General features: G+C 44.4%; 1 protein-coding gene across 1 annotated transcript; it reads right to left on the bottom strand.

The window, feature by feature from the left end:
- Positions 1-84: 84 nt before the first annotated feature.
- On the bottom strand, positions 85-8894 carry FTH1 (ferritin heavy chain 1). The gene is made up of 4 exons (XM_018565189.1): positions 8684-8894; positions 3401-3547; positions 1006-1131; positions 85-351 (listed from the first exon to the last, which is right to left on the bottom strand). Exons 1-4 carry the CDS (start codon positions 8783-8785, stop codon positions 193-195), a joined length of 534 nt encoding a protein of 177 aa, XP_018420691.1. The 5' UTR covers positions 8786-8894; the 3' UTR covers positions 85-192.
- Positions 8895-16868: the final 7974 nt, after the last annotated feature.

Genomic DNA, 16868 nt, shown 5'->3' with positions numbered 1-16868 from the left:
ACCCTTACCGACTCCGTGACTAGTAGTTACACTCCATGTATGAATCTTAAGTACCATCAAGACAGACATTTAGATCACTACAGTACTCCTTGTAGAATTTTATTAGTGTCAAAATATAGGAGAAAACAGAGCTAGGTTTCACAAATAAACAGACCAGATAAAAGTAGAGGGCAGGAAGCAGGATAGAGGATCTCAGTCGTGGGACTCTCCGAGTGTGTGTTTGTCAAAGAGGTATTCAGCCATGCCATTTTGTGGGGCTCCCATCTTGCGCAGGTTGGTCACATGATCACCCAGCTCCTTTATTGATTTTACTTGCTCATCCAAGTAATGAGTTTCAATGAAGTCACAAAGCTGCAGGAAAACAAAACATTATTACTTTTTAAAGACTTAAACAAAAATTGAAGATCTTTATAACCCCCTTGTGCATCAGCCCTCCCTATCCTGGAGCACACTTCCTTTGTAAACAATTAAAAGATTGCATTTATGGTGCCTGCTACCAGCACTCCTGTGAAGTGCTGTGTAGCAAGATCAGAAGCTGAACATGTCAACTCCTGGGCTGAGCACCAAGCTCCAACTATTGCCCCAATAGCCAGCAGTTTTAGCCCTTACGCTGGACAGGACCCAGAGATTGAATCCCTGCAGGGTTTTAAAATGGCACCAGGAAGCCAAGTGGTTAAATTGCACTGCTGGTGAAGTCTAACCTGCATCTACCTTCCTGGCTATGGCAGAGCAGTTAGGAAGATTTGATCCATTACTACATACCTTCAGTTTAAAACCTCCCCAGCCCCTCAGTCATCAACCCAAGTGACAGCACAGAAGGGAAGAGAAAGCTGCTACTGATCAAAAGTTTCTGCTATCTGAGCTTTGCAACAGTGTCCATTTTGTTGAAGGTTTAGCGGTTTCCTGCTTTTATGAAGCAAAAACAGGACATCAATGTGGAGTCAGAACTGTAGGTTTTATGTGTGAACCTGAAGACATACATTTGGACTGGGAATCTATACTCACATGGGGATCGTTGCGATCTGTAGACAATTTGTGCAGATCCAGCAGGGACTGGTTGACATTTTTCTCCAGCTGCAGAGCACATTCAAGAGCCTCCAAACCACTGCCCCACTCATCACGATCTGGCTTCTACAATTTGTGAAAAAATAAAATAGGAAAAAACATTAAAAAAAGGATTACTGTAAATAATTCTTATAGTTATCAATGACAGCACAGTGCCTAGCACCTTATAAATACACACCAGCTCACAGATTGGGGTAATTTGCTCCAATAAAACATGTCAGACAGCAGCTTCATCTACATCAAGAAACGCCCAAAAAGAATTCCTATGTACAACATCCATCTGATTACTTTATATTTGAATAAAGTAAACGCTGAACAAGTAGAGGTTAACATGCAACTGACAACCTGACAAGTCTTAAACAACCTGCTGCAACAGGTCTGGAAAACGGCTAGCGTCGTGTCTTGTAACAGCATGTGTACATTAAGAGTCCAATTATATAGACACACAGGGGACGACAGTAACTGAGGAATAGCTTCACAGCTGCCTCCACACGGGTATACATCCCAAGCAAAATGCAGTACATGCCAGGAGCCGCCACCCCCCCCCCTTTTGAAGGATGTTGGATGGGGGATCCAACATCCTTCAAAAAAAGAAAAAAAACTGAGCCAGGAAACAAAAAACCCACACATAATATTCAGAAGGCAGTTGATGTACAATTTCATCCTCCATTGACTTCCATTTCATTTTTCAAATCTTTATTTTAAACTAACATGTCCTGAGTGAACAAACATCTATGCATTTTTTTACTTCCGTTTAATTGCAATTACATGCGACAGATTGCAGTGATGTGAACTGGTTCCATTGGCACCCATACATTTCAGTGCCCATGTTTTACCATCCATTGAAAAATCATTTGCAACAATTTGCACTGGATCTGGTGGGAATGGGGCCTCTTTTTAAAAAGATTTAAAGGGATACATCATGAATTAACAGGCTTCTCTTTTACCCATCTACACTTAAAGCTGCAATTACTTTAGTTGCTTTGAGCATCTACAGTTTATAGTTTTCCCAACACTCACACCCCTTTGACTCATTTGCAACATGGAATCCCAGAAGCTGACAAGTTAGGGAGCACATTGTAGGCACAGAGTTTGTTTACCATAAAGCAAGTCTGCCAGTTCCAGTGTATGACAAAACAATGTCTAGACAATATACCCATGTTAAGCCCTGCACCTTATAATTACATCATGCTGCACATTAAAATGTTTGCTCAGTCACCTAGATGTCTGGCTTTCACAGGTACCGTACCTTTGTTATATAGCTGTAAGCCAATATGCATGTCCTGGTTGCATAACGTTTACTGCAGCCTTTGATTATATTCATCTTATACACCAATCTCATTTGAGCCAAGTTAGAATGGTTTCCTGACGTACCAGGTTTCAGAAGGCTCTCTAGACAGTTGTTTATTCATCAGTAGACAAGAGCAATACCTTTTATTACTGTGCCCAGCTGGGAGGTTTTGTATTGGAGGTTTCCTAGACTTTTCAATTTAAACTGCAACTTTAGTTCTAAACCTTACCAATGCTTTTCAGCTGCACTTAATTTTAGAGTGCTGGGTTCTCATTAAAGTGACACTAAACTCCAGAGTTAAACCCTAAAAATAAATTCAAGCACCTTATTAAAACAAAAATCTTGTGTATCACCCAGCTGTAGATCCTCAAATCTCTGAATTGGTGCCGACACAGTCCTTCCTTCTGGGTGGTGGCTACTTTTGTTCTGAGGTCCCTGTGTGTTGTAAAGTAGTCACCGCTCTGAGCTCACTTGTGTGATTGACTACAATCTCACATTTAGTTTACTACTTATTGAGATTGTAGTACCATCACAAGCTGCATTTTTGTTAGTTTGGGTACTTGAATACATTTTTAAAAGGTTAAACTCTTGCATTTAGTGTCACCAAGTATCAGTGTTGGATATGACTGAACAGGTGTTTAAAGGGCACTGCTTGACAAATCACAGAGGAGTGCAACATTTAGAACTATGAATGTTCCCAGTTACTGACGTGCCATGCTTTGTTCAGACTCCAATAAGGTGACATCACCAAATCTCCTGGGATTAGTAGTCAGGCATCAGTGCCTTAGATCTCACACTGCAGATATACAGCTATAATGCTGTAGCACAGGAGTGCCTAAGCTCACTTCCATACCAGAAAGTGCATTGCTATTTGAGGAATTCAAGGTACACATTTCAGGGCCCCGTTGGACACAATTACCATTTTTGGAGGTACCCTGAAACAAAGCAAAACCTATCTGAATTCAAGTCCACTTTGCTTGCTTTTACGGGAGGAATTTGTTTCACTTGCTTGGCTGCACATCTGTAGAGAAAAATCCTGCTCACCTTCACATCCTGCAAAAAAATCCTCCCTCCACGTTGGTTCTGCAGCTTCATAATTTTCTCTGCATGCTCACGTTCTTCATGAGATTGGTGAAGAAAATATTTTGCGAAGTTCTTCAGTGCCACATCGTCACGATCAAAGTAATAGGACTGGAGGAAACAATTAAGACACATGAGCCAAACACGTCAAAGCGAAGCACACTGCCAATGTTGGGGCACTTTAAATACTGCCATTTCTTTCAGCTGAGTGCATCTAAAAACAGAAGCCACCACACCCTAAAGATTAGCAGCTACAGGAACCTGCACATATATAGCTGCTCAAGGACGTCAGGAAACCTGCCCTAAGCGCTAGTTCACACCAGCCCCAGTGTGTTCCGGCCCGATTCAGTGCCAGAATGCACTGGATCGCATCCTGGCTTGCTCACTTTGTTTTGGGGCGGTAGGAGGCGTAGCTGTACAAACTTTGATAGAACACCGAATCAGGCTGGAATGCTTGGGGCTGGTGTGAAGTACCCCAATGCATATAGGTTCTTGCAAGCATTTCAGACTTTAGCATTTTGTTTTATTTTTAGCCAATGCAAAGCTTAAAATTACAGGGGGGGGTGTAAAGAACCCAGACTTCACAATACCATTACAGAAATAAACTGGAAATGTTTTGTTTAGGCATTAAAAAACCTGCAGGCTTTTACCCTTGATGTGATATACTGTATGGTGCAAGCAGCTTGGGCAAGATTCATCTTAAAGGTCAACTACACTTAAAAATGTACTTCCGCCTCCCAATTTGTTTTGGGTTGGTCAAATTACTGCAGGTATAGTCTCTTGAATATGGAAAGAGAGATGCAGCTCGCAAATCAGCAAGGACAGGTCACACCAGCCCATCTGCTGAGTTTGTGCACAGCGACTTGGTGGGATCCAGTACACTGCAATAAATGCATTTGATCACAGCATACTGCCCACTGCATTGCGAGCGTGACATAGAAATCAATTATTTTCTACGTGTCCTAGTGGTGACCAGCTTAGGTCTATGGGTGACCTGCAATGCACAGCTCTATGTGTGAATGGGCCCTTACTTCTTGAGACCCCAAACAGTTCCTACAAAACAGATTCCACAATAGGATCATAGAAGGGGAAGATCTGGGCCCCCTACTGCTCAATATTTTATGAATTATGTCAGATCGAGTGAGCACATTGAGTGCTGAGGATTGTGTGTATGGGAGTTAATGGAAATAAGCCTAGAAGGGTTTGTCTGTTGTAATGGAGAATATAGCTTGTAAATCTGATGTAGCACGAGTCCTATTAACACCAACCGCAATAGCAAAGGTCATAACATTAACCCGTGATGTTTCGTGCTGCTTAAGCTAAGTAGCACTGACAGGTGCAGTCACCAAGTACAGCACACAACGAATTGACTGAAGCCAAGCATACAGAAAATGCATTTCTCTTTTCAAGCACAGCTGCTCTTAGGTTTCCCTTCAAGGAACCCTTTTACCCAATATCCTTAAACCAACAGATAACACTTTACCGTTAACCACTCAACCTGGAAACTTGTACACACTGTGAACAATCACTTAGCCATAGATCTTTTCTGTGTGGTACAAGCCATTGTGAAGCTTCTGAATGCCCAGGTGCCAAACCTCACTGCCCAGTTATAAGGGAGGTTCAAATCTGCTACTATAGATGGGGCATGCTATATGTGTTACAATGGTTACATTGTGTAACCATTTAATACGAGGCTTCATTCAGACCCTGCCGTTCTATACTTTGTTTGTGAATGTTCAATGCTTCATTATGCCCAGCAGAGAGCACTGCGATGAACAGATATTGCCATCCATGCATCCCACGTGGTATGTAGGCCCACCCATCACATACACAAGCCCTCTTAGAGGTCAGAGCGTCTTTGTATCAGAATCTGCCACGAGGCAGCAACATAATGTGTTCAATATCGCTGACCCTTTCAGTGCCACAAACTGCTTCCTTTCGTTGGATAGCTAAACCCAGCCAATAACTGCAAAGCAAGCTGCTTGTATGTATTCTTCTGTACACACTTTACAGGCAATGGCTTAATGTATCTGCACTATACAAATCCCAGAGGACCGGTATACTAGATATCCAGACGCCGAGACCTGCATCACACTGACGTAAGCCACTCAGAGGCCTTGTGCTGACTGCACCATTACCAATCACTTCTCAAGGTCTATGCAAACAATACCTCTACATGGAAGCTGTAGTGCAGCTATTGATTACACGAATAAAAGGCAAATGTTTAATCAAATTGCATTGGTCTGGTCTCCCGTGCCAAATTACTGCCTACTGCCATTAGATAAGCAGACACCCTTCACCTAATCAGGTTCTGTAAACGCATGTTTGATTACGATATCAAAACTGACCTCATACACTACACATCATGCGACTCAGAGATAAGACTGAACTACACAGGGAGTAATCTGCAAGCAACTTCAGGCTCTGCTCATGAACACACATTCATGTATGTATAAGTATGTGCCCAGTACACGCCAGTGACTAAAAGGCATTTACTGGCCCCAAGATGTCATACGGTGCCTTAAAAACCCATTTAGAGCCAATATTACGACCCGCCTCAAGATGCAGTTTCATAATGGAAGACATTATAGAGAGCACCTAAAATAAAGGTTCCCCATCACACTCCAGCCAGCAAAAACTACTCAGGTTAAAAACGGAGGTCTTAGTTGCACTTCTGCAGAAAATGTGGAAGCCACACTGCCTCATCAAGGCTCCTCTGTGTAGTGTGGCCCTAACTCTAACCTATGAGAGCCTCCATTTTGGAGCATATAGCAAAGGATAAACTGGGTGCAGGTTTGCAGAGAGGCAGCCCAACCTCCTTAAAGGCACAGGGACAGTTTAAAGCCCATCCATATGCACCTTGCTTTGAAGCTAGTTGTGAATTGATGTGCGAGTGCCATTTGTTCTGCTTTATACTATAGAATACAATTTAGGTTAGAAAGCCCCATCAGCCACTTTTATCCTAATGCAGGCTTGCACTGTGTTAACACATTAAAGGGAATTTATCAAAAAGGAGGAGAATCTGGATCAGCGTCTATTTTCAAAGCCCATCTGAACAGACTGAAGATAGCAGCTGACTGGTTGCCATGGCAACTGCTCCAGTTTTGAATTCCCCAGATTGCACCAAATTTTAATACAGCAGGTTCCCTTTCCAGCTAGCAGCACATTGCAGAGAATGGTGGATTTAGCTTGTCATTGTGTTAGGCCTGTGTTGAGCAATGCAGCCCAATGCAGGTGGAGTGAACGGACCCATAAATAAGCCTGTCACAAACCCAAGCACTTAAAACTGAGAACATGACGACAGAAGCATAAGCAATGGTTACCTGCACATCAAAATGTGCCAGAAAGAAAAATGCAAATCTTTGACATTCCCCAGTCAGTAGAGCATTGCTCCCCCTCCATTCTGGTCAAAGAAACGCTAGATCTCATTAACAGTTCACGGTGGTCTGTGCCAGAGACAGGTTTGCCCTCACTTGCAGTCTGGTATCACATAACCATAAGTGAGGGGAAATCATTCTAACAGAGCCCTGGAGAGTAGTAGAGAGAATCCTTCCTCATGTATTATGTAGACGGCAAAGACTGTCCATCCTGTGTTCACAACACATCACAATCGCTGGACAGTCTACAAGAGGTTAAAGCACTCAGCATTAGACCATTAAAACCACCCACATAAGTCCTATGGTCATGGAAAGGCAAGAACCCTGACACATGGAAAGATGGCGGCCACTGAGAAGCAGTCTTCATAGAAATATGGCTACGAATTGCCACCTGGCAAAGCGAGCTAAGTCTTTACAATCATATTGTACACCTACCAACAACTCAACACCAGGATCTACCTGACTGGATGTAAATAGTCGTTGGTGAATCTAAAGCAGACTATCATGTGGCCTTATTAGGAACATGATCCCCATGTAATTTTTTTAAATTCCTTCTTACCACATACTCACTCAACAGATCAAGTGTTAATGTGTGGGGATCCAGCGATGCATGCCAGGCCCTGCGAAGCCATCTTCCTTTCCTTCATCATCCGGAGCTGGCTGGGTCTTCCTGATTCTTGCAGCCAGTCCAGATCACGCAGCATCAGGTCCTTCCTCCTGCACTGATCCCTCCTGGGATATGAGAGATACCCCTGGAGACTGCAGGGGCAGGACTGATGTAATTCTCCTCAAGGCAAGACTGAAGCCAGGGGATGGGGTAGAACACACCTCAAACAAACAAGTACCCTTGCATTGGAGCTCCCTCAACACTGGAAGGGTTAAATTGTGTTTTAGAGTAGCAGGAAAAGGGGGACTGGAAGCAGGGTGGACAGGAATGGCAACTATACATGCTCTATCCATCACCTACCCTGCAGCCAGCACTGCTCCTAAAATATGGGTGGGCCCTTGACATCATCTCTTCCAATGCAGGACCACCAGCTACACATTGTACATGAGGTCCTGCGGCCGATGGAGCAACTTCAGCGGACAGCCAGGCATCAGAGAGGAAGATTGCACAGACAAGGTTAAGCATAGTTGTATTTTACATTCCCTCTAGACAAAAGCAGCATTTAACGAGGGAGCCCCATTGCAAGAACCCCCCCCCAGAGTTCAGACTTAACATTGGAAGGCCCTCAAACAGGAACTTCACCCCCAGTTGTATTTTAGATTACAAGCCTCATTTACCTAGCTGTGTGGGTTCCAGTTGTGACCCATCACTCTACTTCTTGCCATCAACCCCCCCGGTGACACCACAGCACATTTTCTGGACACTGCCCCAAAGTCCCTGGTGTTGTGAGAAGAGAGTATCCCAGGAGGCTGAAAGCAGACAGGGTTAGGACATTCTCACCAAGGCAGGAATGCCAGATGCAAGGAGCCACTTATAAACAACAACCAGGGCCTACTAATGTGCACACAAATCTGCTGTTAGTGTACAGAAACCTACAAGGGCCATATTACAGCCACTGTGGCACTACAAGTCAAAGGAAAGCCCTGCCTGGACAAGCTTGGGCACGGCAAGTCTCAGGAAAGCCCTGCCTGGACAAGCTTGGGCACGGCAAGTCTCAGGAAAGCCCTGCCAGGGCAAGCTGTGGCACGGCAAGTCTCAGGAAAGCCCTGCCAGGGCAAGCTGTGGCACGGCAAGTCTAAGGAAGCCCTGCCTGGAATAGCAGAACACAGAGAGCCTGCTGTTTACACAAGAGCGGTTACAAACCCTGGCTGCCTGTCACTGCACTACCAGTCTATTGGCTGCTGTGGCACAGAACATACGCACCATAGATAGGTACACGTAGGAGGCATAGAGCTCTAGGTTGACCTGGCGGTTGAGGGCAGCCTCGCAGTCCTGGTGGAAATTCTGGCGAACTTGGGAGCTCATGGTGTCGAATGGTGGGTTCCGTCCAATCACTGTTGAAGCGCCAACCCAGTAACGTCTATTTCGCGAACGAGCAATCTAATGCAGCACCCGTCTACCTGTCTCTTATACTGGACGAAAGTCTACGCCCCCTAGCGCTGCACACTGCCCCCACCCCCTGGTGGAAACCTGAGACGTGAGGGAGGAACGGGAAGCCATCTTTGTTGAGGGGGGGAAAAATATGTATTATGTTATAATATTGCCGTGTTATGATAGTATAATAAATACTGAGTCGTGAGACGTGCTTGCACACCTAAAGGCAATTATATATAGCATAGAATCTCATGGCTGGTGATGCTTAACAGTTTATATTGAGCTGTTCTTCCAGTATCTAAAATGGAGAGTCCAGGATTCAGTCACGTGGTCGTAATTTACACAACTAAACATGTTTTTGTAATACTGGCAAGCACGCTAGAGAGTCATGGCTTGTTATGAAACACATGGTGACACAGACTGCAATCCTGTGATGATTGTGTATGGTGGACAGGTTTTCATAATTACAGTTCTACCAGTCAGTCAGCTTACATAAATTTGGGACATTAGTATTTTTTTCATGTTATATAGTAAATTCAGTCAGAAACATACTGACAGGGTCACTAAATGCTAATCTAAAAAACAAATCCAGAGTACTATAACACTGGGCATTTTAATAGAATGCAAAATATTTCTTCCATATACAGTTCTTTCTTACGGTAAAGGATTGCTCGGTACTCCCCTGGTAGCATTTTGCTGTCAACTTCTGCTCTGCGGTTGCAAGAAATGCACGTTTATTGCAGTCACGTGCAACTCTCTTCTACATTTCCCTTTTATCAACATGTCCGGCACATTTACTGTGCATGTATCCACATTATTGTAGTTCTGTTCATGCTGTCTAGCTCTACATCTTGTGGGAGACGATTTGGAAATCTACGGTCGGGCCTCGTTGGAAATCTACATCCGGGCTGTGCTGGCCATTTATTCCAGAGCAGCCCAAATGCATGACAAGGCAAATTGCCTTATCATGAATGGTCTCAGCTCACTCCACCACGTTATGGTGATGTGCACTTAAAAAAAGTATGACATGCAGGACTTTTTCTAAGCGCACCACAGTGACACACGGTACAACCACATTGCACTGTGGTGAGCCCAAAACACTAACAGAGTTATTCACAAAAGGGTGAAGAGTTTGGAGAAGGCAGGAGAAGTGAACAATCTAGGACAAAATTGCTGATTTGGAAAAATTCTCCAATTCATCACACTTTCCAGCTCAGCGATGTTGTCCTAGATTGATCACTTCTCCTGCCTTCTCCAAACTCTTCACCCTTTTGTGAATAACCCTGTAAATAAAATGTAACTTGTGACATTTCAGTAAAGTTCGACAAATAAAAATAAGAAAGTGCGAGTGCATTGACACCATTTGAGGACATGCATACCAGCAGCCATGAGGTTGAGCGTGGCCGCTGGTGCAAATGTACCCTTCGGGTGGGGTGGAAAATCTAGTTGTGTAACGACAATAGTTATGCAACTTATGCTTTGCATGGTTATGCTTTGCATGGTTCAGTTCAAGGGCTTGTTCACACCATAAGCAGTCCGTTCCAGAGCGGTCAGCTGCTGGAAAGCACTGTATCGCATCTCGGCTGGCTTTCTGGAGGGGGCATGGCTGGGGTGTCATTTCAATGCAGCCCGCAGTGCGTTCGCCTGCACCAGAACAGTTCCGGTCCAGAGCGATCTGAAAATAATAGTGCTCCCCCTCCCACCCCTGAATGCAGAAAGTCGGCCTTGAGGCAATACAGTGCGTTCCAGCAGCTGACCGCTCTGGAACGCAGTGTTTATGGTGTGAACAAGCCCTAACAGAGAGCGCAAATGCCCAAATCAGCGGACAATATTCCTATTTAAAGGAGGTTAAAGTCTCAGCATATCCTCTCCTGTTATAACATCAGCATTGTAATAGGCAGTGGCGTCACAAGGGGGGTGCGGCCCGCACCCGGGGGCACCCGGGTGACACCATTGGAGGGGTGACACGAAAATGACTGACAGTCATTTTGGTGTCACCCCCCTCTGAAAAGTCGGGCGCTCAGTCATGGACCGAACGCCCGACAGTATCAGGAGAGAGAGGAGGGGACCCGGCGGCATACCTTATCCCGCCGGGTGACTGTCCCCTCCTCTCCCTGCCCTCCGTCCATCACCAAGATGGCCGCCGGCAGGTATCAGAAGATCGACGCGCTTGCGCGATGACGTCATTGCGTGCGGTGATGTCTCGGCGAGTGGGCGGGGTGACATCCGGTTACCGCTCCGGGTGTCACCAAGCCTCGGGACGCCCCTGGTAATAGGAATACATACTGGAGTTGTTTCTGATAATGCAATAAAAGCTTACTTGAAAAAAATCCCTTTTATGGAGTGAGTACTGCCTCCTGTCTGCCCATCACTTTCATCACTTTCCTGGATTCCCAGTGTGCTTTGCATCTCTTTCCCTGCTGCTCGATGTGATGCAATCTCAATTTATCAAGACTACATGTCCCATGAGGTATTGCTCCCAGCAAGTAATGATAATGTTACATTGTTCAGACAGATTTGTAGTTCAGATGGCGGGCTATGTAAGAGATGTGACTCAAGCAAGTGCATATTCACAGGGCATATTCAATAAGTAAGTGTACAAACTTCTAGATGGATATGGTTATTTGGAGTGGGAGAGAACTTATAGAATTTCGATATAGATATACAGATTTACTTTTTAGTTTTTGACCACAGATACCCTTTAAAAGTAAGGGATGTCCTGGACGGGCCTGGGTTGCAGTGGGTCACCATCTCAGGAAAATAATATTATCAAATTTCTGCCCAGATACCACGGTTGACAATTTCCGTCCTTTGCCAACTTGCGCCCTTTTGGAAATAGGAGTGAAAAAAAGTGTTTCCTTGGTAAAAACAGATAGTTGGTGACCCTAATGGCCATGTCCGAGGGGCGGTTATTTTTTTGCAGCAATTCCTTTCTGGATAATACCTCTTCAAACCTCTCCACACTATGGGGTCTCTTTTTAAACAATTTGTAGAAGAGACATACTATGGGCTTAAGTTATACAACTTCTGCCCAGTGTATGCATACGGCATTAGATGGCGTTGACGAGCATAGAAATTTCCTATATTTGTACATTTAGTGTACATTTCCGGCATGTGCCAGGTGCCAGGATGAAGAAATGGGCATGCTCGGGAATTATGTCATTCCAGGCCAGCCAATTAAGATGGCTGAAGAAGCTGAACCCAGAAGAAGCCAGGTAGAAGATGCCAGTGCTGGCAAAATCAGCTGGTCCCCTGAGCACTGGCCCTGATATCCTGTTTTAGGGTGGCTCCTTTCCCTTGCAGGGTCCTATAGAGCCACCCTCGTGTGTGCTAGTAAGCTTTGTGTGTCCACAAACATACAGACACAGCAAGGCAAGATACTCCCCACTCCTCCGTCCTCCTGCTCCCTTCTCCAAGCTAGTAGATGGGCAGCTGCTGGAGAATGCTCTGTTACTTGTCGTTCTTGTACTAGACAGGAAGTTCAGGGAAACCGAGCTGAGAGAGTTGGAGCTGTTCAAAAACATGATGATTGTAAGTGCTTGGGCACAAGTTTAAAGTAATACATTGTTGGGCAATGCTTATTTGTTTAATCTGTATTCATTACTGGAAAAAAAAAAAAGGTTAAGCGAGCTTAATACTACTTTAATACTGCTTAGCAGCTAAACAGCTAGTACTCTCAGAAGGGGCCAGCAATGACAGGCGTCACACAATGTTTATATATGTGTCTATGAACTTTCTTGCAAGTCACCCTTGTATAACAATAAAAAAGTGTTACACAAGGGATAGAACGAGAGACAGCTGACTCTGTTGTGCAACTATTGTAAACATAACGCTTGAATGGAGCTGTCAGAAAAGGTGTGTTCTAATTGGTGCATATACTAAAATGTAATCAGTGCACTGGCATCCATGGAATCTTCATAGCAGGTTGAACAGACAAAATGTGTACAAGGCAGTTTTTGGCAAAGAATCACAACAGGCTCCGTTCAAACGGCCACTCCCCAACATACCACTGTATGCCCATGACCTGAATAGGCAATGGCTTATTAGGTTTAGTGCCACTGCCCTGGGATTATACTGTATATGTCACATGAGTTGGAGAGTATCGTCATTTATGAGACGCTCATGACACACAGATAGTTTGATTTGTGCATAGTCTATTTAAGATGCAAATGCACTTTTAGCGCATTTACTTTTAGTGGGCTCCAATGTACTTCCCAACAGTCCTTGGAAGCAACATACTTACCTGTCCCCGCTCCGCTAGGATCTATGCTGGTTGCCGTGCTACAGAGCCATCCTCACTGTTGCACCCAGCTTCTCCCATACTTGCATGATGTGTTCTCTCTATTTCATCCAATGGAAAGTGTATAATGTGTCCTGAGTAGATTACGTACTTTCCATTGGATTGAACATTGGAGCTTATTAAGGGTAAGTGCGCTGAAAATTCACATACACTTTGAAGTGGCTTTTTTCATTGAAGTAATCAATAAACAACAAAAAACTCCCATTAAAGGACCACACGGCATGACGGGGAGCACAGGTATGCGACACACCCAGAAATGCTCAGCAACAGAGCTAAGAGTCTATGAAAGGGAGCTGTAACAGGTACGTACAGGTATGTAAAACGTGTCTTCTTTTACAAGGGCTTTTTATGTATCTTAGCAAAAGGGCTGCTTTAGCCAGTTCCTCTTTGGCAGTTGTTTAATCGCTGGCCATTCACCCATTGTATATAAACGGAGGGACTGCTCACTTGTGGATGCGGATCGCCGTACTTTGAGGGCACTTTCTTTTTCTGCTGTCCCACACCCCCTAGCACAGGGATCAAAATTTCCACTCGCCCCCCCGCAATTGGCCGCCAGCAGGACGAGGGGCCGCCAGCAGGACCCGTTCAGCCCTCCCCCCTACTCTTCTCCTCTTCGGCCTCTTTATAGCTGCAGCGGCCGTGGAGGAGAAGGGAAAGGAGAATGTTCAGCTGTCTGTCCGTCATCTCCAGTCTTCCTCCGCCCACGTTAGCTGCCATTGCCATAGGCTGGGAGGAAGACTGCAGAGCTCCAATTGGCTGGCAGGATAGCGCAGGACCTGAAGAGAGGCTTCAAGTCGGACATGGAGGGCAGATCGCTGTACCCCCCACCAGGAGAAGCAAAGGGCACCTGAATCAGGTCAGCCATGTGCACTGTAAGTCGAAGGTTATTTCTGCCTTAAACCGCTGACCTCTGTACTGTGCGTTATTGCTGACCTCTGCACTGTGCGTTATTGCACAGTGCAGAGGTCATTTTACTATCCCCAGTTTGTGAATGAATGGGAAGCCTCTGTACTGAGTGCTCTCCATTCATTGAGTGCTGAGGCTGCAGAAAAAGAAACTGAGGACTCTGTGTCCTCCATTTCTTTTTCTATTTCAAAAGGGAAATGTCAGGGGTCTGTTTAGACCCCTAATATTTCTCCAAAGCCCCCCCAACAGTAAAAAAAATAATAATATATAATAATTAAAAAAGTGTCAAAAAAAAGCACAAACCCCCCCACATACAAGCACCATATTGTGGTGTACACCATGCACATGCGCTGCAGTGCGTTGTTGAAACGCATCGCAGTGCATGAATTTTTTATTTTGTAAGAAAACATTAAATTAACTGTAGCAGCTCATGGCAAAGCTTTGTGATGCATTGCCATGCATTGTGATACCTTGTGTTACAATTAAATATACGCCTGTATCATTTTATCACAACACAAACACCAACACAGCGCAAAAAAACATTTTGAACATAAATCGCTTATTTACAGTTTAGCGTTCCTTCGTTTTTTTATAATCTCCCTTTCTGCAGCCTTCATTGGTGTGGCAGTATTAAAGTCAAGTTTTAGGCCTCATTCACACCAGGGCGGAAGCGTTTCACTGTGGTTTCCATGCGATATTTTAAAGAGCATTTTTGGCCGTTTTTAGTCGCGTTTCAGCGCTGAAACGCAATTTAAAAAGCTCGAAAATGTACTGATCAGCATAAAAGTAGCTCAGGGAGCATTTTGTGCGGCAAGTGGTTCGGATCGCGTGGAGCCGCGCGATTGCATGAACAGTCCCATAAGAATGTATAGGATTGTTTGTGCTTGGGGGTCTATACAAAATTAATGTAAACAATGACTGCAGTTTGCAGCTTTCTCTCCCTTTTCTCTCTCATCGTGAGAGGAGAGGGGGAGATCTCAACATTGACTGCACCCTCCCCATTCACCACCATACCTGTAATCCCATCTCTCACTAAGCAGCAACTCTCCCACCCACCCAGCCTCCCCTCTGCCCCCAGGTTGTCATTTCTTTGGCTGCTGTAGCCAGAGAAGAAGCTGATAAAGCATGATCTGTGTTTCTTCAGCTTCTTTGGGTTCCATAGGTAGCATTAGAGGGCCTTATAGACCACTGATATCTCCATATAGAGGACCTGTCACATCCTCTTTGCTATCACATAGGGGGATTGTTAGCCATGCAATAATAAGGCTTGATGTGTTTGGTATGTATTTATTTTTATTTTTTACCAAAGAAATGTAGCAGAAAACATTTTGGCCTAAACGTATGAAGAAAGATGATTTATTTGCAATGTTTTATAACATAACGTAGGGAAAACAGTTTTTCTTCAAAATGTTCGATATATTTTTTCTTTAAATAGTAAAAAATAACACACCATTCTTCAAGTGGTTAAAGGGACACTCACCTTGCCCACTTAAGGCAAAGTGACAGTGTCTTTGTAAAGATCCCCCCACTCCCAACCCATGGTACTCACCTTGACAGCACTCCCTTGCCTCTCCTGCCTCCATCGCAGTAGGCAACAATACCCAGTGCTTCCAAGTATAGCGGAGAATCTTACCTTCTACGTGCTTGGGTCTAGCTGGCAATCGCTAGGCCTGATCACTGCTACATGAACAAGGCAGTTATGGCACCACTCCACTTTGCGATCTGACCATGTTTCATGTTACACTGTAAATATGGATGTAACATGAAGCATGATAAGAAAGGTGGACCTAGCCTTTAAATTGGCACACTGCTGGTGCACAAGTAGTTGAATCATGTGTCAGCTTCCACTGTTCCTGCAAAAAGATTTGCCAACTCATCCCTGTAATTACTGACAGCGTTATACAAGTTATTTGGCTAATTTGACTGAGTCTGTGCCTTACCCAGATTTAATCTGTATAATTAATGTGTCAGGAATTAAAGAATGAGTTGGCACTTCAGGATGGAGGATGCCTACATGCTCTCATTGCAGAAAGAAGCCTCGTTTCTTCTTGACATGCCATTTTTAGATTGTAAGCCCCCACGGGCAGGGCCCTCCTTACCATCTTGTCTTGAATTGTATTGTGATTGTAATGTCTTCCTTATATTGTAAAGCGCTGCGCAAACCATTGGCGCTATATAAATCCTGTATAATAATAATAATCAGCTGACATCAGCAGCATTAAACTGAGCAACGTACAGTTTGAGTCATAGGAAAAAATGTCAGCCCTCATGAACACTCCGGTCTGAAAAAGAGTTGCAACTGTCCGAAACAGCACTTTGTGATGGAGTGCCAGTAGTGTTACACTGTCCATCTTTCAAGCAGCTTGGATAGATTGAAAAGATGTTTAAAGAAAAAATTGATTGAAGATTAAAATTTGAAGTCCCTTCTGGTTTTTACTGCCCATTGCTCAGATGGGTAATAGTTACAAAAGAGCATTATGGGGGCCAGTGGCGTAACAACCGGGGGGGCAGCAGGGGCGCGGGCCCCGGGCGAAAAGTGATACCTGGTATGTAAACTATATCCTCAATTATGAATGAATGGCAGTGATCTACATCTCCTCCTGTTCATTCATAATTGTAGTTATAGTAAACATACCATGTTATCAATGAACAGGAACACTCATAAAGGATTCCTGTTCATTGATAACAGGGGACACAGAAAAAGAGATTGAGGACTCTGTGTCCTCAATCTCTTTTTCTATTTTTAAAGGGAAATATTAGGGGTGTTAAGACCCCCAATATTTCCCCGAAGCCCCCTAAAAGTAAAGT

Source organism: Nanorana parkeri, unplaced genomic scaffold (assembly GCF_000935625.1).
Source record: "Nanorana parkeri isolate BGI_ZX_2015 unplaced genomic scaffold, ASM93562v1 scaffold820, whole genome shotgun sequence".
Taxonomy (NCBI): domain Eukaryota; kingdom Metazoa; phylum Chordata; class Amphibia; order Anura; family Dicroglossidae; genus Nanorana; species Nanorana parkeri.
Note: the sequence above shows the minus strand (reverse complement) of the source record. Positions and strands in the feature narration are given on the sequence as shown.